Source organism: Brassica napus, chromosome C3 (assembly GCF_020379485.1).
Source record: "Brassica napus cultivar Da-Ae chromosome C3, Da-Ae, whole genome shotgun sequence".
NCBI classification, from domain to species: Eukaryota; Viridiplantae; Streptophyta; class Magnoliopsida; order Brassicales; family Brassicaceae; genus Brassica; species Brassica napus.
Window position 1 is genome coordinate 22,114,767 of NC_063446.1, and position 27,485 is coordinate 22,142,251.

General features: G+C 32.6%; 4 protein-coding genes and 1 pseudogene across 4 annotated transcripts; 2 read left to right on the forward strand and 3 right to left on the reverse strand.

Annotated features, from left to right (window-relative positions):
• Window positions 1-1,162: 1,162 nt before the first annotated feature.
• LOC106388790 lies at window positions 1,163-3,040 on the forward strand (annotated as a pseudogene).
• A 57-nt stretch (window positions 3,041-3,097) lies between these two features.
• On the reverse strand, window positions 3,098-5,170 carry LOC106388791 (nitrogen regulatory protein P-II homolog). The gene is made up of 7 exons (XM_013828938.3): window positions 4,808-5,170; window positions 4,684-4,729; window positions 4,567-4,594; window positions 3,808-3,895; window positions 3,638-3,705; window positions 3,492-3,561; window positions 3,098-3,411 (listed from the first exon to the last, which is right to left on the reverse strand). Exons 1-7 carry the CDS (start codon window positions 5,007-5,009, stop codon window positions 3,320-3,322), a joined length of 594 nt encoding a protein of 197 aa, XP_013684392.1. The 5' UTR covers window positions 5,010-5,170; the 3' UTR covers window positions 3,098-3,319.
• A 375-nt stretch (window positions 5,171-5,545) lies between these two features.
• BNAC03G31340D lies at window positions 5,546-6,750 on the forward strand. Its single transcript, XM_013828936.3, has 3 exons — window positions 5,546-5,794; window positions 5,898-5,972; window positions 6,462-6,750. Exons 1-3 carry the CDS (start codon window positions 5,663-5,665, stop codon window positions 6,624-6,626), a joined length of 372 nt encoding a protein of 123 aa, XP_013684390.1. The 5' UTR covers window positions 5,546-5,662; the 3' UTR covers window positions 6,627-6,750.
• On the reverse strand, window positions 6,620-7,136 carry LOC106388788 (protein NIM1-INTERACTING 1-like). Its single transcript, XM_013828935.3, has one exon. The coding sequence runs from the start codon at window positions 7,134-7,136 to the stop codon at window positions 6,723-6,725; it is 414 nt and encodes a 137-aa protein (XP_013684389.1). The 3' UTR covers window positions 6,620-6,722.
• Window positions 7,137-13,038: 5,902 nt separating this feature from the next.
• Window positions 13,039-27,171, reverse strand: LOC106388787 (probable copper-transporting ATPase HMA5). The gene is made up of 6 exons (XM_013828934.3): window positions 26,807-27,171; window positions 14,944-16,338; window positions 14,620-14,874; window positions 14,360-14,482; window positions 13,659-14,138; window positions 13,039-13,573 (listed from the first exon to the last, which is right to left on the reverse strand). Exons 1-6 carry the CDS (start codon window positions 27,089-27,091, stop codon window positions 13,151-13,153), a joined length of 2,961 nt encoding a protein of 986 aa, XP_013684388.1. The 5' UTR covers window positions 27,092-27,171; the 3' UTR covers window positions 13,039-13,150.
• Between the last annotated feature and the right edge of the window lie 314 nt (window positions 27,172-27,485).

The window sequence follows — 27,485 nt, forward strand, 5'->3', positions numbered from 1 at the left end:
TGGAGCCATATTGGAGTTGCTTAACTCATTACATGATAGAAGTTCTCATGTGTACTGAGCAGTGGATGCATGCTGACATCAAGGTGAGTGAACAAGTCACTACAAATGAGCAAATACTTGCTGATGTGGAGTTGATTGATCGACTTCAGAAAGGTTTGTCTATCTCTTCACTTAGTTTCTTTATACTGTCTTATGTAATGTATTTGTTTGTGCTAAGCTCCTTTCTTATGCTTTGTTTTTATGTTGCAGAGTTTCAAGCACAAACGCTTGATGATTGAAGCTTCAAGGTCGAAGCATGAAGTGGAAGAAGGCGGGTGAAGGTTGAAGCATGGAGCTTGAAGTTCTCTGCATTTGGTTTTTATTTCTTTGAAGTTTGCATACTGTTTCTCATTTTGGTTCTAAGCATTACATTATGGCTTTGTTTGCAATTGCATTCTCTGAGTTGTTAAGTTTTTGATTCTACTATCAATAATAAAGGTGCTTTGGTTTTATATCAGTGTTGCCTTAGGAGTTATGAGAATTTTCAATGCTTTATTTCTGTGTTTTTTACTTACTTGCAGTACAAGTTACGAAATTATTTTGTTCTGTCATGGTTACATTCGCTACAATTAGTACTTTTAAGAACCGAAATACAGACCAAAACCCGATCCCGAAATTATTCTGGGTTATACCGGTTTCACGCCAGTTTACCAACTCCGACCCGAACCGTATAGCCCCCGAACCGATACCGAACCGATCTTCAGTTTTACCCGAATGGGGCTTGTTTTTGTTAACCAAGAAAACCCGAACCCGATTAGGATGGACCCGACACTCGAATGGTACACCGGTTGCCCAGCCCTAGTGTAGCCTATTGTTTTCCTCATTAACTACGTGAAATCTTTTAAGACGTAAATTGAAATGCTAACTTTATCAAACAACAATTTATTTTTGAAAACATACAACAACTGAAGTAGCATATCTACACATTTAGAATAAGATCCTTTCTGTTGTCATATGTCTTTACCTTAGTTTTAGTCATCTATAAAGTCTAAATTGTGTATATAAGGTAAAATATTAATCACTGAATCAAATAAGAAACTTCTTCAATATTGCAAGATTCTATACCAAATTTTAATAGACTCCCCTATTTGCAGAGTTTAGATAAATCATAACAACACCTTGTCTCCAACTCTATTCATCTTTTTGGAGCAACAATGGAAAAGCAAAGGCTTTTCTCTTCGGCCTCTCCTCTTTCTTATTCTTCAAACTCCATCCTCAGCCGCAACAGTCTCCTTCTCCTTATCACTCTCCTCGTTATCCTCGGTGTGTTCATGCCCTGGGCAGGATCTCCCTTGTTCCTGTTTTCAAACACAAACGCTCCTTCTTCTTCTTTTCCCTCCAAATGGGTAGACTATTCCCTCGCTAAAGCCGCCAAGTTCGTCGCTAAGAATGGCACTTTGATCGCCTGCACCGTGAGCTATCGCTTCTTTCCTTTCCTCAACAACTGGTTGATCGGCGTTTCTAGGCAGAAGCATCAGGACAAGGTTCTCGTGATCGCTGAGGATTATGCTACTCTTTACAAAGTCAACTCCAAGTGGCCTGGCCACGCCGTTCTGATTCCTCCAGCTCTTGACTCTCAAACCGCACACAGCTTCGGTTCCCAGGTATTGTTTCACGGCCATCAATGAATATTCCCATGTATATTGTATACATGAACAGATCTTAGTTTTGGAGGATATAAACATTTTTAGGTTAATCCTAATGTTAAAAAGTCGATAATCTAAAAAAAAAAAAAGTCGATAATTTTAGGTCATGCGAAATTTGATATATATATGCCACGTTTATGTATGTGTGCAAAAAACTTGGGTTTTCAGGTATAGTTTCACCAACAGTGGGTTGGCTCATGCATATTATATACTAGTGTTGTGTGAGAATATAGCTCCCATACCAGGAGTTTAGTTGGGACATGGGTAATATATATAAAAGACCTGAGCCAATCCATTTATATATCACAAATTGGTTTTAAATTGGAAGGTTATGAAATTTAAAATGTCTTTAATCCCTTTATTAATAAAACATGGTCAAGTTGTGGATGTAGTAGTAGCTCGTAGGCCATGTTTATGTATGTGTGCAAATTAAGGACTTGCACTGAGATGAAAATGTATCTTGTTTACTGATTTTTCTTGTATCCGATTAGGGTTTCTTTAACTTGACATCTCGGAGACCAGAACATCTCTTACAACTTTTGGAGCTAGGCTACAAAGTTATGTACAACGATGTTGATATGGTCTGGTTACAAGATCCATTTCCGTATCTACAGGGAAGCCATGACGTGTACTTCATGGATGACAAAACTGCAGTATGTGATACTTACACATCTCCTTGCCATGTTCTGCGATTTAATTTGTTTAGTGTCTTATTATCCTCGGGTTGGTTTTGGTGTTTAGATTAAGCCTTTGAGTCACTCTCATGATCTACCACCTTCGGCTAGAAACGGAAGGACTAATATATGTAGCTGCATGATATTCTTACGTCCCACTAATGGTGCAAAGCTTCTAATGAAGCAATGGATTGAAGAACTTCATGCTCAACCTTGGTCCAAATCAAATAAAGGAAATGATCAGCCTGGTTTTAACTGGGCACTTGGCAAAACAGCTCATCAGGTATGAATGTTCTTGTGTCAACTCTTTTGTGATCTTGTGTCAACTCGCTTGTGTTCTGTAGGTGGATGTCTACTTGCTTTCTCAAGCAGCTTTCCCGACAGGAGGAGTGTACTTCTGGAACAAGACATGGGTTGAAGAGACAAAAGGGAAACATGTCATAGTCCTACATTATCGGTTACGACAATAAGATGAAACGCTTCCAAGACTTTGGTCTATGGCTAGTCGATGATCATGCTCTTGAGTCCCCACTGGGAAAATTAGATTAAATAAGAACATGGCTTGTTCTGTGTGAATGTTAGTTATATAGCTAATTCAAAACAGAAGTAAATGTATGTCCGGTCTCTCTAGAGACATAAGATCAGTGTTCCCTTGTATGTATCATCTACCTCTTTAGTCTCCACCGACTCTTCTTGCTTCCTGATTCTATGACTTTTTGAAACATGAAAAACAGAACATGGTACAATGACAACATAGATACTAGTGGATTCATAATCGGACAAGGACATGAAACAGGGACTACATGTTTTTACTAGGAACAGTCTGAGAACCAAGACAGATGTTTCTGCATCATTCATGTACAGTTTAAACACACATCTTGATCAACTCAGCAACAAAACAGAAAACTAAACACATCCATTCATTTTATTATTACGCCATTCTTAAGCTCTTGTTTGTGCCTAAGATGACGAAAGCATGTCACCAGTCATCTTCTCTGCTTGTTCTCCACGCTCACCTGTCCGAACCCTTATGACATCTGACACAGGCAAAACTGAACATACAATCAAACAAGAAACCGTCAAAATCTGAGTATAAACATAAAGTGATTTACAAAGATAGTGTTATAGTTACCGAATATTTTGCCATCTCCGATCTCTCCTGTTCTTGCTCCATCGATTATGGTGTTGATTACAGACTCCACCTCCATAACAAGAAGAACATAAATAGTTATGGACTTGAAGAAGTTTTGGTTTTATTTAAATCATAATACTACGTACTTGTTCTTTCTTAACAACGATCTCCATCTTAACTTTAGCAACGAACTTGTCTTCAGAGAACTCAGACCCTGCAAAACTCAAACAACTTGATATTCACTTCTTTTTTTTTTTTTTTTTTTGACAGTAAGAAGAATCAGTGAACCTGTTTCTTGAATGTAATAATTACTTACCACCATGTCTCTCTTTGGATCCACCTTGTGCACCAAACCCTCGGACATCAGAAACCGTCACACCTCGAATCCCAATTTTCAGTAAAGCCTTCAGTAATTATGAAAACAGAGAAAGTCAAGGTTTAGTTGGATTTTCACTAGTTACTACTGATCTGTATGATTTAGTTGTAATCTCTTTTATTTTATTTTTAAATTTTCATTATTAATTTCGTAACATTTCAATTAATATGAAACTTTATATGTCAAAATCAGAGTTTAAAAATGTTTAGTGTCAATTATTAATAGCAACAAAATTTTGGATAAATATGGTTAAATTTTGATGGAATTCAGGTATTTTGGACTTTTCGGGTCCTAAATACCTGAACCAACACAGACCTGTTACGTATCTTAAAAATTACAAGTATGTTAATTATAGATCCGAACAACCCCAACCCGAACCTAAAAAAATTCAAATACCTAATTGGAAGGTTACCCGCAGGATTGGAACTCGAAAGGTTACATGAACCCGAATGCCCATGCCTAGTTAAAACAAGTCTGAGAACCCTAAGCCGTTTTCACATATGAAACACTAGAGGAAGAAGACATGGCCAGTACCATGGAGTTCAGCTACATATAGGTTTGATCTTTGCATGCACTGATAAGAACTTCTACTCTAACTTATTTCATGCCAAAGTGTGACACTTTATGATGCTAAGACTTCAATGGATCAAGTGATTAGCAAAGTAAGATCTTTTTCACATTTTAAAGGAGCTTTCTTACCGATGAAACATGCTGGATTCTCCATGGCCTTTTTAACATTCATACATGACAATGCAGAAAATGAGTTAGTTATAAGCCTTTCTCAGACATATAGACCACAAAGACTTACAAGCTTACCTGACAATTGCTTCCACCTTGTAAAACTTTGAGTCTGGAATATAATCTACAAAAAAAAAAAGAAAAGAGAAATGCTAAGAACACACACACATATATTGATGGAACCCGTCATTGTTGGTCTTACCATAAGAGCTTTGGGCTCTAACGAGATGGGAAACGCGAGCCTTGGTCGGTGGTGGTTTTGCGACCAAATCGAGGGAAGACGGTGGGGAATGTCGGAACCCAGAAGATATCGAGATGCAATCTGAGAAGGAAATGTTGTTCTTTCGGTCGGAGTAGAAACGGAGAGAGGTTGCAGAGATGGGTTTCGCGATTGAAGCCGCCATGATTGATGAGAGTAGTAAAATGTTACAGACTTGTTAATAAGAGTTTTTTCTCCTTACCAAACTGATTTTCGACCGTGGAAATAAGCGGAGGAACATCGAAAGGAACTTCGAAGTTGACGAAGAGTCGGTTTAGCTCATACCGGCTGCGTTACGTATTAAAATTGACGAGGAATCGGTTTAGCTATTACCGATTTGATACATATCTATCGTCAACTCCAACCAACATGACATCATCATAAACAAACATCCAATTCTATAACCAAATAGTATAGCATACCATACCGCAACATTGTTCACAATAGTAAACATTCATTATTATTTTATATTTAAATTCTAATTAGTTATTTATAAATATTTTACAAATAAATTTAATATTACAATAAACAAATTTTTTTTAGTATAAAATTTGATATTGTAGTTAAATAAAAATTAACATCAAAGAAGTTGTTAGAATTGCTCTAAATAGAAAAAGCGGTTTTGCTGATACCGGTTTGGTTACATATTTAAGTTGATAAAGAGTCGGTTTAGCTGATACTGGTTGATTGAATCGTCGGTCTGGATCAAATCCCTTTTTGTTTTCATCGTTCAAGTTTCGAGGTTTTCGATATCTTCTTGGCAAATACAGTATCTCCAGTACGCTGAAAGAAAACAAAATGGCTGATCAAGATTTTATATACAGAATCAGTACGGATCAAGAGTGGCAAGAGTTTCAGAAGAAGGGATCTTCTTTAGGTGGAGAGCTCGACAAGTCAACTGGTTGCTTTCATCTCAGCAAACTCGAGCAGGTCTCTCTCTCTCTAAAGATCTCCACTTTATTTTTAATATGGATGTCAAAAAAATCAATACTTTTATGATGATAATTGCTTCTCCGATTCGATTTTTTCCCAGGTGCAAATGACATTGCAGAACTTCTTCTTGAACGCTAAGGAGGATCTTTACCTTCTTCAAATCGACCCTAACAAGGTTTGTTTATGATGATGTTGACTCTATTTATATATATACCATTTAATCTGACACATACATGTGGTTGATCATTTGGAAATAAAGAATCGTTTGTTTTGGTGAGTGGTTGATCTATAAAACGTTAGTTTCTGGTGTGGTTAGCTCCACGTTTTTGAGTAGATGAGCAATTAACGAGAAAATCAATAATCTTCCTAAGGCTGTCTCTGTCTTTGTCATCGTTTGTGAGTTTATTCTGTCATGTTCATTGGTGCTAGACTTAGTTACTCGGTCCGTACCAGAGTCAGTGTCTGTAATAACTCTTTTTTTTTTTTTTTTTTGCTAAATCAGTGTCTGTAATAACATTGCATTGGAGGGACATACAATCCCAACTTCCCAAGTATCAGAAGCATGATCTTAGGATTGACAGTGTTTTAAAACAAGTACATTTTAGTGTTACAGCTCTTTAAGACAGTGTGTGATCGACTGTGTTTCATGTGTGAAAAATTGCAGCTTGGAGATGGATTGATCTATGAAGCTGTGGATGAAGTGAACAGCTTCCCTCACTTCTACGGTCCAGACAGAACATTCATTCCTCTTCCTCTAGATTCTGTCGTCAAAGCTGAGAAGCTAACATTCACAAATGGCAAATTCACCTGTAGCTTCTTGACTGGATGAATCCCTTATATATATAATCAGTTCACTGTTTATGTATTGCATTGTAACAATTTAAAAGTTCACCAAACAGAAAAACAGAGCGAAGTATTTTTATTATTACAATGCGAGATTAAGATCTAAAACATTCTCTTCTCTTGTCTCCTCCTCTTCTTCTTCTTGTTTCTCCTCCTCAGTGGAGACAATTGGCTCTAAGTTCAAGTCTATACAGTGAGTGAAATCCTCGGCGCGGAACACAGGAGGAGCAACGCCGGATTTTTCTCCGTTGTCGGACCTCTTGGTCGGATTCGGAGCAGTTTCGCCGGAATCTTCGATTAACTCTTGTCGTCTTCGTTTCCTGGCCTCCTGGTAGTTTCTTATGAGATTGAAGAACATCTCCATCTTCTTATCTTCGTCTTCTTCTGGTTCATCGATCTCGTTGATTCTCTTGTTCTCTTCTTCTGTCTCTTTGCTCCTTATCGCCATTCGAAAGGGGAAGAGAATGGTGAGATTTAGGGTTTCGAGGAGAAGCATTTATTGTGAGTGAGAGAGGATGATGATACCAGGCAATGAGGCTTTTTTATTCAGAAGACTAAATTGCCCTTTCTTACTCTTTTGGACTTATTACCACAAGTCTAATATAGATACGCGATAAATATTGAGTATTATTTTGGTATTTTCGTTTATTGTAAAGGTTTACTAATCGAATCACATAACATAGTAGTTTTTCAAAATCTATAGATCTCCTTCTTGACTAAAATTTACAGATTAAAATTTACAGATTTATTTATTCTAATTCAATACTCTTTCCGTTTCAATATATTCAATATAGATGATGTTTTAGAAAAAATATTTTGTTTCAATTTACATGAAGTTTTGAGGTTTTAAGGTTAACTTTAACTTTATTGGAAACTGTTCAACCAATTAGATTTTATCGTTTTTTTTATAATTGGTTAAATAATTTAAAAACTATATTTTTAAAAATGCTTTTTGACTTAAATCTAATTTTTTTAATCTTTGTGCAATAAGCCAAATGGTTGATTGTTTGTGGTTTTTGTTTTAGTTTTTGGTTTTTGCTTTTGTAGAAACCATTTTTCATCCAATCAAGTTTTTGGTTTTAGTTTTTGTTTTTATAAAAACCATTTGAGTTGTCAATCAAGATTTTCAATAAATAGTTTCCCTAAAATTTAGGAAAACTAGTTTTCGAAAAATTTAACCAATTTATGAAGAAAAACCAAAAACCAACTTTTGTGAGCTTTTATGAAGAAAAACGAATTTTGATTTTTTTTTTTAGAAACTACTACATTATAATTAATTAATAATTAATAAATAATATTTTCATAACAATTAAAATTATCATAAAATATTTTGTACATTAGATATCATTTAAACAATAATGTGAAATATTTTAATTTGTGTTTCATATATGTAAATAAATTTATATATTTTATAAATAATATTATTTAATTTTAAAACTTAGTTATTAGTTTCTATAAATAAAATAATTGAATAATTTTAATAATTATTAGTCACATTAAAAATAACAAAAAATCATAATAACATAATATTTTTTATTAATAAAATATATTGTATAATCCTGAATTATAAAAATTGACATTCAACTTTAAGAAAATATAAATAATTTATATAACAAAATTTATAATTAGTTTCAAAATTTTATGTATTTTTATTTTTGAATCATTTATAATATTTATATAAGAAAAACTATTTCTATTCAAGTTTTTTAAAATTAAAAATAATTTATATAAGAAAAATTTCTAAGTAGTTTCAAAATTTAATATTTTTATTTTGTGTAATTTTATATATATATTTATGATTTATATTTTACTATAATATATTTTTATAAAAATATAATAATTAAAATATGTTATTGTATTTTATTATATTATTTTAAAGTAATGTATTAGTTAATTTTTGAAATTTTTTAAAAAATACAGCAAATCCAAAAACTATAATCTAAATCTAAAAACCAAAAACCAAAAACTAAAAGTTGAAAACCAAAAACCAAAATGTAAAAACCAAAAGCTAAAATCTAAAAACCAAAAACTAAAACTAAAAACTATTGAAACAATCATCACCCAAATATTATGAAACCCAAATATTATGAAACGGAGAAAGTTATTATCAAAACAAGTTATTGGCAACTGTCTTTGTACTAATTTAATAAAAGTCCGGTAATCACTATTCAAATTTCAACCTAAAAGTTCTCGAATTTTTAATTTTATAACCGTGGAAAACGTGACCAGGGGCAAGAAGGTCAAAAAGATTATTCCTCTTTTAGTCATAAACAAAGTACTATTTTAACACATGACCAAGTCACACCCACGTCATAATAATTATTTTATATTTCAATTTTTGTTTTTTTTTCCTCTCTAAAGAAAGACAATCGAACTTGATTTGTTAGTTATGCGTCAATGCGTGTTTACTTTTTGTTTGGTTGCTTGAAAAAGATTGATCTAAAACGCATCAGATTGAATGCTACTAATTCTTTAATTCAAAGTAAAACATTGCAAGTTCAATTCAACACCACAAGCGCAAAAAGCATGCTCGAGCTGGTACACATAGACCTCAAGGATCCTATTACCTTAGAAAATGCTGCTGGAAAGCTATATATATTTGTTTTGGTTGATAACATCGAGACCGTCTTTTAGCACGTATAAGTAACTGGAGCAATGGAACATGGTCCAAAATTCTAGATAGTTCATAATTTTATAGTTATAAATTTAAAATCATATATTTATAAAAAAAATAGCATAACTATATTTGAATTTACATTATCGTATTTGTAACCAATAAATATAAATTACAATGCTTTATTTTGTAATTTATAACCAAAAATAAATTATAAATTAATTAGTATTTATATTAATTATATATTTTGGAAAGTAATAAATTGTTGTTGATGTGTGTTTTGAATATTCAATGGTAGTATAGAAAGTTAATATTCTAATTTGATTATGTTTAGGAAACAATTATCAATTAGTTAAGCCATTTCTCAAAAAAAAAATTATATCAATTAGTGATTATCTACATGGAGAACAAGATATATTTTCATTCACCGTTTTTTTAATAAAAAATGGCAAACACAAAGAAAAAAAATTAGTCTACATCGACAAGAAACAAAGAGTATCTTGTCTAATCAAAGGTATATAGCTTTTTTGTCTAACTACTCTATTATATTTACAGATTGTAATTTCTGATCGTGGATATAATAAACATAAAAAAAAACTGAAGAAAGCTAGAAGAATGGCTAGAAGAATGGCTAGAAGAATGATCAAATTTGATGATTTGATCGATGATTTTGCATTGGAAAATGCCAAATGATCAAATTCAATGATTTGATCAATGATTTTGCATTTAAAAATCTAGAAAATGGTGTTATTTAGATATAAATAATTAAATTCATATATTTATTTCTATATTATAATATAATTTGTAAAAAAATCTAAATTATTTCAGATTATTAAAAAGGGTTTTTTTTAACATGGTCTGTATAAAGTTTGAGACGGTCCTGGTAAGGTTCTTGAGAAATAAATTAGATGCTATAGAGAATTTTCGAATTCTAGAACTACAATTCAAACAAGAAAAAAGAGGCACCGTGCAAATAAGAAGTGATTATAAAGGTGAGTTTCAGAATGAGTAATTTTACCAGTTCTGTCAAAACCAAGGCATTCGACACCAGTATGCAGCTACACAAACCTCTCAATTAATTGGAGTTGCGGAGAAGAAAAACAGAATTCTGTAGGAAATGGCTAGAGCCATGTTATTAGGCAAAAATGTTCCTCCTGTTTTTTAGGATGAAACCATCAACATTGCTTGTTATGTTATTATCCGAGTACGTGGAGCCTACAATTAAGACCTCTCCATGTCAGATATACAAGGGAAATGCACCTAATATCAGATATTTTCATGTGTACAGATGTATGTGTTACATTCTTAATGATAAGATCATTTAGGTAAATTTGATGTTAAAAGTGATGTGGGTATGTTTCTCGTTACTCTACCAACAGTAGTGCATATCGTGTGTACAAATAAAACTGATTGGAGATGTCGTCTTCGATGACAAAGTTGGATTTTACCAGGAAACCGTAACACATAGAAACATGGATGTTACACATCAGACTCCTAGTGCTGAAGACCTCAGCAACAAAGAGGATGAAGTAACTAAGATTGAGGATCAGATTCAACGTAATCAGATCATTTTTCATTAAAAATAACACACTCCCGAAGATATCATTGGAGGTGTTTTTGACGAGGAAGTAACTCGAAAGAAGAAAATCGATTTCAAAGAGATGATAAATTTGGCATGTTTGATCTCCTTCATTGAACCTAAGAACATCGATGAGGCTTTGGATGAGTTCTGGACAGATGCATTGGATGAAGATATGGAGCAAATCATCTGGCGTCAAGTGTGGGATCTGGTTCCACATCCTGATAATGTTCGTGTTATAGTCACTAAGTGGATTTACAAGAACAAAATAGATGAGGATGGAAATGTAATTAAAAAAACAAAGCAAGACTTGATGCAAGGTTACTCGCAAATTGACGAAATTGACTTCGACAAGACCTTCACACCAGTTGTCAGACTCAAATCAATTCGTCTCCTCTTTGGCATAGCTTGTAATCTCCGAATCAAGTTGTATCAATTGGATGTGAAAAGTATGTTCTTAAATGGTAGGAAGAAGTGTATGTAACACAACCCAAGGAATATGAAGATCCTCACTTTTATATTCATGTATAAAAACTTAAGAGAGATCTCTATGATCTGAAACAAGCTCCCAGAATCTGGTATGAGAGACTAACTCAGTTCTTGATCAAGGATGGATTCAACAGAGGAGGTGTGAATAAAACTATTTATTCAAGAAATTGACAAACGTTTTGGTAGTCTGAGTTTATGTCGATGACATCATTTTTGGCAGTACAACCCAGTGCATGATAGACGACTTTGTGAAAACCATGATAAGAGAATTTCAGATGAGCATGGAACCCATTGATGCAGAAGAATCTCAAATCGCTCTTGAAGCAATAAATGGCATTCCCTATATTGGATTAGCAATGGAGACTCTGACAACCATGGTGAGACATATTGGCCGCATGTTGAACCTAAATAAGTGTTCTGACTAATTCATATAAAGTTTAGATCTTTGATGTTTTTAACTTTGTATACACTCAAGCAAGGGGAGATGAGAAAGGGCCAGCCGGAGATGGAAACAAGGGGACTTAGTTGATGGGGGAGAAACTTTTTTTCTTTTAAATATAGGCCTAAGGTTTTGAGGGAGTGAGAGAGAGAAGAACTTATATTTGTTCTTTGTTTTGGTTATGTATTTCTCTCTAATTCGTGGGACCTTTATGTTTTGAAAAATTTGGCTTCCTTAATGCATGCATTTTCTTTATGTGATGTGTCAAGATATATGGTTTCTATAAGCGGATTATTGAAGGTACTTGAGAAGTATTCATATTTAAAAAAAGGGGAATATTGGAGATGTAAAGATCCGGTAGACATCTTGAACAAAGTACAGCAGGATCTGCTACAGCAAGTATGCATGTGGAATGATCGAGATGTAGCAGAGATGAAGACTTGGAAACTAGATTGGTGATCAATTCAGAGTTAATCCAGAGATCATTTGGAGAGAAATCGTGTGAAGATTCACTTTGGATAAGAGAAATTTCATCTTGGAAGTTTTTTAAAGACCTTGGAGAAGTTTTGGAAACTTACTATAATTAAAATTTTATTGAATATTTCTTATGAGACTAGCTTACCCGAGTGGCTGGCTGTATTGGGTATAAATAGTTATGCTCGACCTGAGTATAAGGCTAGTTGATTAAATTGTATTCTTAACATAAGTGTGAGTTTTCATAAACTAGAGCAATAAAAGAGTGTTTTGATCTTGTTGAGATTCTGTTGAAAGAAAGAGTTGTAAGTTTGTTTTAAAATAAATACTAAAAAATACAAGTATAATGGTGTACTATGGTTATAGTTATTGGGGCAAATCTCCAAAATAGCACATTTCTAAGTTTATATCACAAAAATAGCACTCAAAAACTAAAATGATCAAAATAGCATTTTATCTTTTGAAAATTATAATTTTTTTATTTTTCAAAATTTGAAATCTTATCCCCAAAACCTCATTTCTCAACTCTAAACCCTAAACGCTAAACCCTAAACCCTAAACTCTAAACCCTAAACTCTAAACCCTAAACCCTAAAATTTAAATCCTAAACCCTAAAATCTAAAACCTAAACCCTAAATCCTAAACCCCACCCTTTAACTCTAAACCTTAAGTTTGTGACTTTTGATAAAACATTAAGTGCTATTTTTGTGACTTTTGACCTTGAGTGCTAGTTTGGGAACAAAAACTTGATTTAATGATATTTTTGTCTTTTTTATGATAGTTATTGCATTGACACAATTCCATACACAAATCTCCAATATTACTTCTTTTTTTTTTGAAAATTCAATTATTACATAATCTCCATTATTATTACAATGTTGCAATACGCTTAGGTCGGTTGTGTTTGTTTTTTTTTTAAACTCGCTCCACCTGAATCTCACGGATCTCCAGATTATCAAGCTTCTTAGGGCGCTTGTAATTCTTCAACAAGAGAGAGCAACATACAACACTAACAGAAGAAGCCGCCATTGCAGCACCTGCAATCCATGGAGGCAACCTGAAACGTGTGTACGGGAAAAGCACTCCTGCAGCGATCGGTATTCCCATGAGGTTATAACCGAGAGCCCAAACATAGTTGAGACGGATTCTTGAGAAGGTTTTCCTTGAAAGATCAATGGCTGTGATCACATCTTCTAAGTTGCTTTTCATCAGAACGATGTCAGCTGCTTCTATGGCAATGTCCGTTCCTGCACCAATTGCCATTCCTACATCTGCTGCCACGAGAGCGGGTGAGTCATTGATTCCGTCACCCACCATTGCCACAACATGACCCATAGCCTGCAAAACCTCTATGATTATTATTTTTTATCCGGATTTTGGTAATTTCAAATTTTCTTACAATCTGCGTCGAGCTAAAAGTTACCTGTAATTCTTTGACTTTCTCTGCTTTTTGCTCGGGTTTAGCTTCCGCGAAAACAGAGTCGATACCGACTTCTCTAGCAATGGAATTAGCAGTTCCCCAGTTGTCACCAGTAACCATGATGCTTACGATGTTCATGGATTTTAGAATGGAGATGGCTTCTCCAGCAATCGGTTTTAGCGGATCTGAAACAGCTACAAATCCAGCCAATTCACCGTTTATGGAGACAAGAATACCGGTCTGGGCCATCTCTTCCGCTTCTGCTAGCAACTCTTGAGCATCATCTGGAATGCTAACTCCATGATCACACATGAGTTTCTTGTTTCCCACCATAACCTTTATTCCTCTCACCGTCGCTTTCACACCTTTTCCTGTGATGGAGACAAAATCACGAGCTTCAGGCCATGCATGATTCTCTTGCTCATCTTTGAATATCTTCGCATACTCAACAATGGCCTTTGCTAATGGGTGCTCACTGTTTACCTAATAAAAAAAAAAGATATTATCATCATACTTTATGTTGAATACATTTTGGAATTTTTTGGTTGAATGTGTTAAATTCTGGTTTATCATGAGATTTAAAAAACCAATTAATAGTAAGTGGATTGATTCCTAACTATTTATATTATTACTTAAAAGTTCTTTTAAATTTTCTATATGAGATACTTTATCCCTAATCTAATAGGATGATTACAAGAAACTACCTCAGTTGCAGCAACAATTTCGTAGAAGTCTCCAATGACCATACTGTTTAGGATTTTCGTTTTAACAACCACAGGCTTCCCCATTGTGAGTGTTCCTGTCTTGTCAAAGACAATGCAAGTAACCTACACCATCATTGCATGCTGCGTTAGTTTTCTTCATTTCAGAAAATGTTAATGTTGTGCTTAAATATGAGGAGCTAATTAGCCTCAGACTCTCAAAATATATAAATATATAAAACAATAAGTTACCATGAACCTACCTTGTGTGCTCTTTCTAAGGCGAGACCACCTTTTATCAGCACACCTTGGGATGCACCAACCCCAGTACCAACCATAACAGCCGTGGGAGTAGCTAACCCTAGAGCACATGGACAAGCTATGACCATGACAGAGATCCCAAACTGAAGAGCTAGCTCGAAGCTAACCATTGAAGAAGGTATCCATGATTCAGGGTACCAATGCAATTTCCCAGCTATAAACCAGGCAAGCCAAGTTGAGAGCGACACAAAAATTACCTGCAACATTGTAAGAAGAAAAAAAGATTAAAAAGCTTTCTCATTCATCAACATGTCAAGATTACTCACCAGAGGAACAAAGAACTTAGAAATCTGATCAGCTAACTTCTGTACTGGAGCTTTGGCCAGCTGTGCGGACTCAACAAGTCCAACAATCTGCGCAAGAGCACTCTCTGAACCAACCCTTGTGACCTTAACATGTAGAACTCCGTTCTCATTCAAAGTTCCTCCTATAACTGTATCACCTTTCCTCTTCGCCACTGGCCTTGCCTCTCCAGTTATCATACTTTCGTTCACATGGCTTTGTCCCCATATGACATAACCATCTGAAGCTACTTTAGCACCAGGAATTATTTTGATTATGTCATTCTTCTGTATCAGTCGACCATCAATCTCTTCTTCCCCAGTCACATGTCCTTCATTGTCCAGATTCAACAACATCGCAGTTTCGGGCGCCAAGTTCATAAGCTTTGCAATAGCTTCAGATGTTTTTCCTCTAGCAAGAACCTCCAAATATTTTCCAAGGATGATAAATGAGATGAGCATGGCACTGGTCTCAAAGAAATCAACTCCCATGAAATCCGGAGATGTTGCAGCTCTCAGAACTGTATACAATGAATAGAAGTAGGCTGCGTTTGTTCCCAAGGCGACCAGAACATCCATGTTAGCTGATCCCCGTCGTAACGCTTTGTAAGAGCCAATATAAAATCTCCAACCTATGAAAAACTGGACAGGGGTAGCCAAAACCCACCTTATGATTTCTCCAACATTGAGCATATTAACAACCTTAAACATCAGCATGTTTTTAACTCCAGGGATATACATAAAGACCATGGCTGTCAAGAACACCGGTGCTGTGAACACCAAGCTCCAAAGAAAAGACTTGCAGTACTGCTTAATCTCCCCTTGGTTCTGAGAGTCTCTGCCTACCCCTCCTTCTGTGAATATTGTTGCCTTAATGTGACCAGCAAACACTGTTGACTCTATCACCCGAATGAAGTTCCTTGGTCCCGTCACATCAGGGTTGTACAGTACAGATATCTTATCATTTCCAGGGTTGATCTCAACTTTTTGGACCCCATGAATTGCTTCAAGAGATCTTTCAATTATTGTAATGGATTCATCAGTAAACTCACCATCAATCTTTAAAGTGATCTTGCTCACATCCTCACCCGTACGTGTACTTATAAGTATGGCTTCAAATCCAGCATTTTCAATGGCTTCCAGTAGTTTCTCAGAGCTCACAAGACTGGGATCATAATGAATTTCAGCTTCTTCTATGGCTAAGGCGACATGAGCTCTTTCTACACCATTAACTGATTTCAGAGCTCTTTCGACGGTCGAAGAACATGAGGTACAAGTCATACCATTTATCCTTATTCTGCATGCTTGGTTGGTCCTCTCATTTTCTATCAACGATGCTTCAAATCCAATATCTTCAATAGTCTCACGAATTTTCTCCTCCTACACATGCAATCATCATACATTTGTGAGAAAATGGACAAATTTACTGACGATTACACTAATCTTCTATTTGTGCCCAGTGGCGGAGCTACGCTAGTGGAGAGGGGGGCAGCTGCCCCAGATAAAACAAAATATTTATCCAAATCGTTAAGTAATTAACCAAAGTTTCACTAGATCACCTTGTCTTGCCCCCGTTGAAATTTTCTTCTTGTCCCTACCAAACCTTCGCTCAAGCCTCACATCTCACCATTTCAGTTTTTTTTTTAATCTCGTATTTATCACTCGTAATAAATAATTGGTACTTTCCTATTTTGCATGTACACTGATATCCATGACAAAATATTCAATGCATTTTTGTATTTAATTTAAAGAGATTTGTTAACTTTCGTTGTTCAATAACTCTTTTATATATTTTTCATTACTATTTTGATGAGATAATTAAGTTTTTATTATTTCCTCATGAGCCATGATTAGGTTATTTTCTTTACAAATACCATATACATTTTTTATTAAAAATATTTAAGTTATATGTTAAATCATATAAATAATAAAAATATTTATTTAAAAATACCAGCTGTTTATCACTTTTAATAATAAATATTTATTTATTTATATAAATAATTTATTTAATAGTAAATATTATTTGAAAAAAAAATTATGCCCCCGGTAAAAAAAGTTTCTGGCTCCGCCACTGTTTGTGCCTATCAGTTTTCTCCTTTGACCATGCTGATTTTCTATCTATCTTTAGTCATGTAGCACAAATATTGATCAGTGTCTCCAAAATCATTGCAAATAATTCACTTAGGTACCCTTCCATGAATTAGCAACTATTTAGACATGCCATAATTGACAAAGCTGAAGATAAAAATGTTATAAAAAAATATGCTCCAGAACCTATATGCTTTCATTATTGTATTTAATAAAGTGATCCGTAGAGTAATAAATAACTCATACATAAAATTATCATAAGAAAATTAGTATATGATATATTATTTGTTTATTTCTAAATAATAAATATATTTATATTAATTTAAATATCTTTGTTATTGAAAATAATGAAGCATATTTAGTTATATAAATCAAATTAATATTTTAAATGTGAAATATTATTATTTAAAATATTAAGTTTATTTTAACTGTAAATTTATTTATTTTAAATTATAATAATTTGAAATATAAATTTTATTTTTTGGATATAAATATAATTTTTGATATTTTTAAATAAAATAAACTAATTATATATAATTATTTTTAATTTTTATATATTATAAATGCAAATGTTCTACCAAAAGTTCTATACGAGAGCATTGAGCAGATTATTTTAAGAACATTTGCATTTCATAAATAATCTTTCAATAACTGTGATTCATAATTTAAAAAGAAAACATAATGTTTTGTCAATCAAGACCTATAGGTATTTTTATCAGACTGCACTTGAACAAGCTTTTAGTTTGGGTAGAAATGTAGAATACTAGAGTGTAAAATCTAAAAGCTGAGCTGTTTCCACCGTTGAAGCTAATCGTGCTTAGATTGCTAGGATATTTTTCATTTACATAAAATATATGAACTGAACCGAAAATAAAATTAAAGTGGTTGGTTTTCTGGTTGGAGACAAACCTTTTGGTTTACAGGATTTGATCTCATATAAACATAGATAGTTTATCAATAAAGTAAAAGCATATAAGAGTAGTAGATAATTATTCGAGAAAGAATCAGATGAATATAGAAATAAACATCTTTCACAAACAAATTCTTAACTAGAAGAATTATTTTTTTAAGAAAATACATATATTGTGGACAAAAGTATGTACATATTTCATGTATATCCCCTATATATTAATTGAGAAACATTTGAAAAATTAGAACCTTAATTTTGTATTAATTAAAAAAAATTTCAAATCCTAGGTGGCACTCTAAATGCCTTCTAAATTCCATTTCAAAGAATTCTAGAGCATCTAATATAAAATATAGTTTAATCTAATGGTGTCATATTATTCCATAATTATATAACACTAGAGAACATTATATTAACCTAAAATATAAGAAGTGTGTATTATTTCCTTAAATAAAACCTACGGAATTACCTAATATGATTTACATATATATGACAATTAATGATTATGAATAATAAAGATTTGATAACAATTTTTGCATTCTTCTTTATTTTTGTTTAAATTTATATTATTAAAAAAATTAAACAATCACATTAACCATATAAAAAAATAGATTTTTTGTTATATGTTATATTTTGAATTTTTTAAAATGACTTTAAATTACAAAAATGAAAAAACCTTATATGTTATATTTGTTTTTTAAAAAACGACTTAAATACAAAAATAAGGACACCTTATATGTTATATTTTTCTTATATGTTAAAATTTTCTTATATGTTATATTTTGAAATTTTTTAAAACGACTTTAAACTACAACTAAAAACATTAAAATGACATATATCAATTCGATGGTTGATTTGAAACCTTTCAAAACCATATGTAAGATAAAAGTCAAAATAATTTAACTGTGTAAACAATACTGTTCATTTTTTTCAAGAATGTGTTCGAGAGAAAAAATAAGGTTTTTATGTCATAATTTGTTTAATGTCCACTAGAGAACATTATATTAACCTAAAATATAAGAAGTGTGTATTCTTTCCTTAAAAAAAGCTACATAATTACCTAATATAATTTGCATATATATGACAATTAATGATTATGAATAATAAAGATTTGATAACAATTTTTGCATACTTCTTCATTTTTGTTTAATTTTATATTATTAAAAAAAATAAACAATCACTTTAACCATATAATAAAAAAATTAGATTTTTCTTATATGTTATATTTTGAATTTTTTAAAATGACTTTAAATTACAAAAATGAAGAAACTTTATATGTTATATATTTTTTTTAAACGATTTAAAAATACAAAAAATGAGGACACCTTATATGTTATATTTTTCTTATATGTTAGACTTTTTCTTATATGTTATATTTTAAATTTTTTAAAACGACTTTAAATTACAAAAATGTATGTTTTTCTTAAGTATACGACTAAAAACATTAAAATGATATGTATCAGTTCGATGGTTGATTTGAAAGCTTTCAAAACCATATGTAAGTTAAAAGTCAAAATAATTTAACTATGAAAACAATACTGTTCACTTTTTCAAGAATATGTTCGAGGGAAAAAAATAAAGTTTTTATGTCATAATTTGTTTAATGTCCACTAGAGAACATTATATTAACCTAAAATATAAGAAGTGTGTATTTTTTCGCTAAATAAAAACTACGAAATTACCTAATATGATTTACATATATATGGCAATTAATGATTATAAATAATAAAGATTTGATAACAATTTTTGCATCCTTCTAAATTTTTTTTAATTTTATATTATTAAAAAATAAACAATCACATTAACCATATAATAAAAAAAATTAGATTTTTTTCTTATATGTTATATTTGGAATTTTTTTTAAATGACATTAAATTACAAAAATGAGGAAACCTTATATGTTATATTTTTTTTAAAACGACTTTAAAATACAAAAATGTGGACACCTTATATGTTATATTTTTCTTATATGTTAGATTTTTTCTTATATGTTATATTTTGAATTTCTTAAAACGACTTTAAATTATAAAAATGTAAGTTTTCCTTAAGTATTTGACTAAAACCATTAAAATGACATGTATCCGTTCGATGAGTGATTTGAAAGCTTTCAAAACCATATGTAAGATAAAAGTCAAAATAATTCAACTGTGAAAACAATACTGCTCACTATATTTTGACCCGAAGCTCGAACATAATAAAATTATTCGAAAATTATTTACTGAGAATAAATTTTTTAATACATATATATTTTTATAAAACTAATTTTAAAGTATATATAATTAAATTAAATTATATAAATATAATTTTATGAAAATAAGATAATTCATTTATATAACTCTCTTCGTAAACTTTTTTCTTATATTTTCAAGCTTTTTATTATAATACAAATTTATTTTAAAAAATTTCATAATGGTCAAAAATGATTTTTATAATATAAATAATAATATGACATTCAAGTTGTCTCATACATGATAAATATTTACATGTTTATGAAATAAATTGCAAAAGGTGTAATTGTAAAACATAACCTATAGTTTGATGTATCGTACAATTAAATAATATTAATATCATCAAAATTTAGTATTTCTTTTTTATAACATAAAATTATTTATTATTTTAAATATCTCACTTTTATATGTATAATATAACATATATGTTATTCTTTATATATAATTATTTTGGTTTTATATTTATAAATAGTTAATAAATTTAAGTTATTTTATATTTATTAAAGGTGTAGTAATGAAATTATGGATATGAATTATGTATATATAACTATTATAGAAATGTTTTTCTTATTCTATAAATAAAATTTATTATTATTCATTTATAATAATAGTAATATTAATAACCAATTTCATAACTTAAAATATAATACTAAAAAGATATATATATATATATATATAGTTAAAATGCAATCTTAGAAAAAGATACTTAAAATATCTTTTTGATATCTTATTTTTGAAAATATTAAAAAATATGTTAGGCAAGGGTTTATATTTAATAATAACTAAAGGCATGATTGGTGTAACCGCAGCGGTTGCGGTTGCGGTTGCGGTTGCGGGAATTTGCGGATGTCGATGGTTGTGGTTTTAAGCGATTTTAAGATATTTGTAAGACTGGTACTTCGGTTAGAAATTGGTGCATTTGCGAGATACTTATGACTGATTAACCACCAAATACAACATCGGTTAAATAATAAATTAATAATATTTATATTTTAGATAATTATAAAATGTTAAACATCATAATATTATAATATATAAATATTATATTTATAAAAAAATATTTTTCAAAATTTTTAAAACTTATAGAAAATATTTTTATTTTTAAAATTTTTAAAACTTATAGAAAATATTTTAATTTTTAAAATTTATAATATAATATATATATTTTAGTATTTCTATTATTTCAATTTAAAATTTTATTTTTATTTTTATTTTTGTATTTATAATTTTTTTTAAAAAAATGGAAAAAAATTTACCTTTCCGCAACCGCAGACGCTAGTTAGAACAAACTTTTGAATTTAAGAGGTTTAGAGCGGTTTAAAGCAGTATAGAGCAGTTTGAGTAATTGTTGGAAAACGCCAACAACCACTAACAACCTTAAAAGCTGCATTTGCGGATGGTAGTGGGGAAACCAGTCATGCCCTAAGTTTGCTGTTGTAAAAATAATAGAAAAATTAAATAATTGTAATTGTCCAACTGTGACTTTTTGTAAGTAGATTTTTAGTGCTTATATTTTAATAGTATAATAACTCTTTTATTTGTGCCTATCAGTTTTCTCCTTTGATCATGCTAGTTTTCTATCTATCTTTAATTATTATGACGCATGATTTGGATCAATTGTTAGGATTGCTTGCTCAAGTTCCGTCAATGAATATCAAGAACACACATAAATCCAACAAGGAATAAAATAAAAACACAGAATTGTTTATTTGACTCTGAGTTCGGCCAGCTATCTATGGTATCTTTGGTATGAAGAGAATGTCTCTAACCTAGTTATTGCCCTGTTTTGATTCTATCCAGTCAAATAGATATCTACTAATGACCTTTCGACGAGTCTCTATAATACTAAGATTAATGAGATTTTCCGGTATACTGCTTTCTCAGCCGAATATACATTGCTTTTGTTAACTGTGAGTTGTAGGAAACACAAAGCAAGGTTTAACCCGGTGTCCATTGATATCATTGGCACTTTTATATTTATGGTAACACTCCTCGATGTAAGCAAAGCTACATCTCAAGGAAGAGAAAACATGTATCTTGTCCTCTCTATTCATAAACAAGAGTTACATGTATTTAGCTAACAACAGATCTCTCTCACGCTCGGCTAACACCCTATTCTAAGCTTTTCATGAACAAGGAAAGAAGAAGAACAAGAGATGAGGAGATAACCAAGAAGAACTCTATCACCAAGATCTCTCTTTCTTTCTCTCTCTCTCTAGAGTCACTAAGAACCAACTCACTTGTCTTGCTACCTAAAGAAAATGATGGAACAATGTATATGCTTAGGACTTTAGTGAGAACTTTCACTTAGAATAAGATTGTAACATCCTGATTTCTACTACACGTGGAAAGACTTAAGAGAATTGATTTTGCTATCTATATCACCAAAGTGCATTTATCTTTTCGGACGCACATCCATTTAGAACTCAAGAGTTAAGCGTGCTTGTGCTGGAGTAGTGGAAGGGTGGGTGACCTATCGGAAGTGATTCGCGATATCGTGTGAGTGAGGCCAAAACATGGAGAAAGGTCATGCGGTGATTGAAAGGTCAGTAAACAAGACTAATGAGCCACCAAAAAATTAATGCACCGTCCGTCGCACGGAATGGAGCCCACGGGCCGAGAGAACGGGCGTGAGAGGCCCATTAGCCGTGGACAGTCGGGTTTCACTGTGTCCAAAGTTGCTCCAAAATGTGCATCATCACTAATGCCCTAAATTAGACTTCTGCAATCCTTCAACAGATTAACAAATTTTATCAGATTTGACCAAACCTACAATAGTCTACTGAAGACTTGTCCATTATTAACTTTCTTCTTCTTGTCACTCTCCCTTAATAAATCTGGGATTCATGTTGGATCAAAAAGCAACAACACCTTGATTCAAACTTAAATTTGCCTTTAAAACTTGCATCATATAACCTTTGAATTCCAGAACTTGGCAAAATCAACTTCCATAAGTAAACTTTATGCAACAACCACTTCAGAAAATTATTCTCCTGAAATTGTCAACCACTATCAGCGCATCATATTGTAGTGTTTTTTTATTTGTTGTTTTGAATACTTTTTAATTAGTTTAGATAGTTTAACTAGTTTAATTAGATTTTTGAATAATTTATATATTTTGAGTATTTTTTGTTAACTTCTTTGAATTTTCTTTTTAGATTTTGTGTGATTTCAGACATTGGTTATAATCTGATGCATATTGAACCCAAAGAACCAAACATAACCTGACCCGAAAGTTAGTAAAACCCGAGCGGGACTTATGAACATAGTACCAAAAATCTGAAAATTTGAATCAACCAAACCGAATCTGAACGGGAAACCCAACGACCATGTCTAGCTTTGATCCAAGTATAAACATTCAGAAGCTATACAACTAAAATGTTAGTTTACACCACCAACATGTTTTTTGCCTAAAAATCACTCCATAAGGTACATATAACTTATGAGTTTTACAATCACACAAGTTTCGCCATGGCTTATGTCAAACACAATAGACCTTTACTTGTGCTTTTACCCAACCTAAACTAAGTGGATGGCGACTAATATCGGCTCGTAGATTGAAAAAAATTCTGAAGCGATAGCCTCTCTCTCTTCAAGCTCTCTTATTTTTTAGAGAGAGAGAAGCCAAACTCCGGCTAATCGGAATTCTATTTCGGTTTCATCCGGATGTATAAAATCTTTTTATTTCTTGTCTGGATAGTTTAAATGTTTTAAGTTTTAGTTTTAGCTTTTAACTTTCGATCGATTAAACTTCTTCTACATCGACTCCGAAAATAAATATTTTGATTTAGCTTGGATCTCTTCCAACTAAATTCATAGGTCTTTTGTTTTGTGTATTTTTCTCTTTCCTTTTCGCAGGTGCTCAGGATCTTCATTCGGGATTCATCATTTTGAGCCTTTGTCTTTAAAGTTTCTCAAGCTTCTTCCATGGGAGTGTAATATCTCCGCCTTCCCATAATGGGCCTATGATATAGGTTGTTGTCGAAGTTTCTCTTTTTGGTGGTCATATTTCCATAACGAGGTGTTTTGCAGTATCCCTAAGCTTATTCTAGCGGATGATAAGAAGATGATTTGTTGGAGAAAACTTACCAGATCGAAAATAGAAAAGAAACTTAAGTAATATATAAGAGACTTGAGTCAATCCACTTATCACCAATTGGTTTAGTTTGGAAACTTATCTAACATAATATGATATCATAATGGGCCTACAACCAGCCCCAATAATCCAACCCAAGAAGAGGCACAGACTTAAAATAGCTAAAAAAGAGCTTATCTCGGAGGGGGTGATGATTTATGTTGAAATTACTAGTTAAAAGAATCATTATCTCGAAGGAGGATGTTGGAAAAAAATACCACATTGTATATATAAAAAGGACTTAAGTAATCTACAAGAGACTTGAACTAATTCAATTAACGACAATTGATTTTAAATTGGAAGTTTCTGATAAACATGAATTTAAAATGGCATTAGAGTCCACCCTGATGTTCAGCCACTCCGTAGATGTCGTTCTCACAATTTTCCACGTTGTGTGTGAGTGAAGAAAAGTGTTAATGAATGAAAGAAAGTTCCACATTGATAGTTGAAGAAATAATTAACATATAAAGAGTTATGACTATTCCACTTACTGCGTTTAAGTTGGAAATCTATGATAAATCTGAATTTAATACGGTTCAAATCGTTCATGGTAACTGTGGAAAGGACGTTGGTCTTCATGGAGGTGGAGCTTTAGTGCGTGGTTCCGGCACCATTGCTTCTACTCCCCTTGTTAGGCCTGGGCATTTTACCCGGACCCGAAGACCTGAACCGGAACCGACCCGAAAATACAGGTCCGGGTCCGGGTCCATGTTAAGTACTTATTGAGTCTTGTTTTTTGGACCCGCGGGTCTCGGTTCGGGTCCGGGTCCTACCCGAGACCCGTTCGGGTACCTGAAGTACCCGCAAATAATTGTATATACTAGGTATATTTGGGTGATTGGGTATATTTTTGGTATTTCGAATTTTTTTAAAAGTTTCGGGTTTGGATTTTCGGGTATAATTGTAGGTTTTTGGTAAAATTTTAGATTTTTAGAAAATATTATTTGGGTATTCGGATATGTTTTGGGTTTTCGGGTCTGATTTTGGATAAAAGTTTGGGTATTTTTGCGGTTCTTTGGGTATTTTTAGAGTTTTCGGATCCAGTTCGGGTATTTCGGATCTATTTCGGGTCCTAAATACCCGAACCGACCCGGATCCGAAATATATCCGAAAATTTTAGGTATTTTACGGGTATTGAAATTATAGACCCGAACCCACCCGGACCCGACAAGACCTGACCCGGAACCGACCCGAAGAGTTATAGGTACCTATATGGGTATAAATTGCTAGGACCCGAAGGACCCGGACCCGACAATACCCAACCCGAATCCGACCCGAAGACCCGGATGCCCAGGCCTACCCCTTGTAACCACATGTATTCTCTTGGCCAGACACGTGGCCATGTCCTCATCACCTATGCACCTTTTATCCGTGTCTTTTTGGTAGATTAGGCCATATGGTTTTTCTTAATCCATAGTGTAGTGAGTTGGAGTTAATTGGGCTAACATTCGAATAATGTTCTATTGGACTTTCATAATATATGATTTGGCTGACAGAAAAAAAACATTTGTAAATAATTATGCATGACTTTATAATGTTTTTGTTATTTAAATTACTTTTATCTTAATAGTTGAATAAATGAGAGATATATTCTATTACATGTTAGAGCACTGATATTAGTATTCTCTTTTAGTGAATCAAATTTCTAAGCATATAAAGTTGAATTTATATAATTTAATGATAGTTTTCCAAAACTAATATATATATATATATAATTTAATGATAAAATAATTACAATTTGGTTAAAAACTACTTAAACCAAAAATTGAGGGTATCTAAACTCGATGAATTCAGTATTGTGCGTATTTTTTTATAAACCAGAACACAAAAACTAAAACTGAAAACATCACACTGAATTATGAATTAAAAACCACAACTCCTTAAAGTGAATATATAAGAGTTTAGAAACCTATTTATCGAGTTTTTTTATGGCGAAAGAGTTTCTAATATGAATCGAACTAAAAACAAACTTTTTTTTGATAACTCTGGTATCTGGGCAGCCACATTCCCAACTATACCCCGTAGGGGGTCCAGCGCCCCAACGGAAGAGATGTTAAATCCGCTGTGGCCGGGGCTCGAAGTCGTGATGGCGGGCACCTCAGCCGAGGTTTCTTTACCACCAGACCACGAGGCCCGGTTCACTAAAAACAAACTTCACGCTATGTCCCTATATTTTACCATCACCATTTGATTTAAAAAATAATTAAAGAGATTTGTAGTCATTAAGTGGTTTTGAATAGTATGTACCTTTTATGTTTTAATCTTTGTAATACGTGCTTCCATGGTTGCATACTATTTAAGTTATGGTGCAACGGATTGATAAATTTATAAAAAACAAGGTGACTTTTTGTTTCTGTTACACTCCTTGTTCTACAATTCTAAGCGTGACGAAATAACAACGTAGGACTGGCGAATTTATATACCAGTTAGAAAAAAACTCTCACATCTAAACTTTCATTGCCGTTGACCGAAGAAGAAAGAAAAACTTACATTGACAACGCCTGGGTAAAACAGGATGTGAGCCCGATTGTTCAGCGCGTCGACGACTGCCTCGTGAATCCCCGGGAGCCGCTTGATAGCTCTCTCGACAGATCCAGCACAAGCAGAGCAAGTCATCCCAACTATGCGGAAAACTGCCATGGAAGCCGCCTCTTCATACTCCTGTGGCGCCGTTTCCCTAAGCGATCCGCTGCCGACAGACCATTCACTTAATCTCTCTTTCCACATGGATGTGAGTTTCGTCACCATGGAAAGGTCACCCAGTAAAGTTCCCATTCTTGGTTGCAATTTTCTCACGCTCTCTAGAATTTGAAAGCTACAACTTCTAACTATTAAATAGAAACGCAGAAGTATAAATGGGCCGAACTGTAAATTTACTCTCTTTATTTTTTGTTTGTTTTAAATTTACGCAGTGACTAATAGCCATAAGAATAAGGGCAAGCAAGTGCCTTGCCACCTTTGTTATCATTTCCTATTACTATTTTCATTATTATTATTTTTATAACCGGTTTATTAAGAGCATGATTAACCCGGTATTTTTAGGATGAGGTTCTTGACGGAAGTTAAGAAACAGTTTCTTAACTTCTGCTAAGAACCCTACTCTAAAAACTCCTGGTTAATTATGGTCTAACTATACCTCAACCATGGCTATACAAGTTAACCAGTGTTT

Coding starts and splice junctions, on each gene's coding strand:
- LOC106388791 (XM_013828938.3), bottom strand. CDS start 5,009: ATGGCGGCTTCAATCGCGAAACCCATCTCTGCAACCTCTCTCCGTTTC. Junction 4,730..4,807: donor TAGAGCCCAAAGCTCTTATG/GTAAGACCAACA, acceptor TTTTTTTTGTAG/ATTATATTCCAGACTCAAAG. Junction 4,595..4,683: donor AAGGTGGAAGCAATTGTCAG/GTAAGCTTGTAA, acceptor AATGTTAAAAAG/GCCATGGAGAATCCAGCATG.
- BNAC03G31340D (XM_013828936.3), top strand. CDS start 5,663: ATGGCTGATCAAGATTTTATATACAGAATCAGTACGGATCAAGAGTGG. Junction 5,795..5,897: donor ATCTCAGCAAACTCGAGCAG/GTCTCTCTCTCT, acceptor ATTTTTTCCCAG/GTGCAAATGACATTGCAGAA. Junction 5,973..6,461: donor TTCAAATCGACCCTAACAAG/GTTTGTTTATGA, acceptor GAAAAATTGCAG/CTTGGAGATGGATTGATCTA.
- LOC106388788 (XM_013828935.3), bottom strand. CDS start 7,136: ATGCTTCTCCTCGAAACCCTAAATCTCACCATTCTCTTCCCCTTTCGA.
- LOC106388787 (XM_013828934.3), bottom strand. CDS start 27,091: ATGGGAACTTTACTGGGTGACCTTTCCATGGTGACGAAACTCACATCC. Junction 14,875..14,943: donor CTAAGTTCTTTGTTCCTCTG/GTGAGTAATCTT, acceptor ACAATGTTGCAG/GTAATTTTTGTGTCGCTCTC. Junction 13,574..13,658: donor AGAAAGTCAAAGAATTACAG/GTAACTTTTAGC, acceptor GAGGTTTTGCAG/GCTATGGGTCATGTTGTGGC.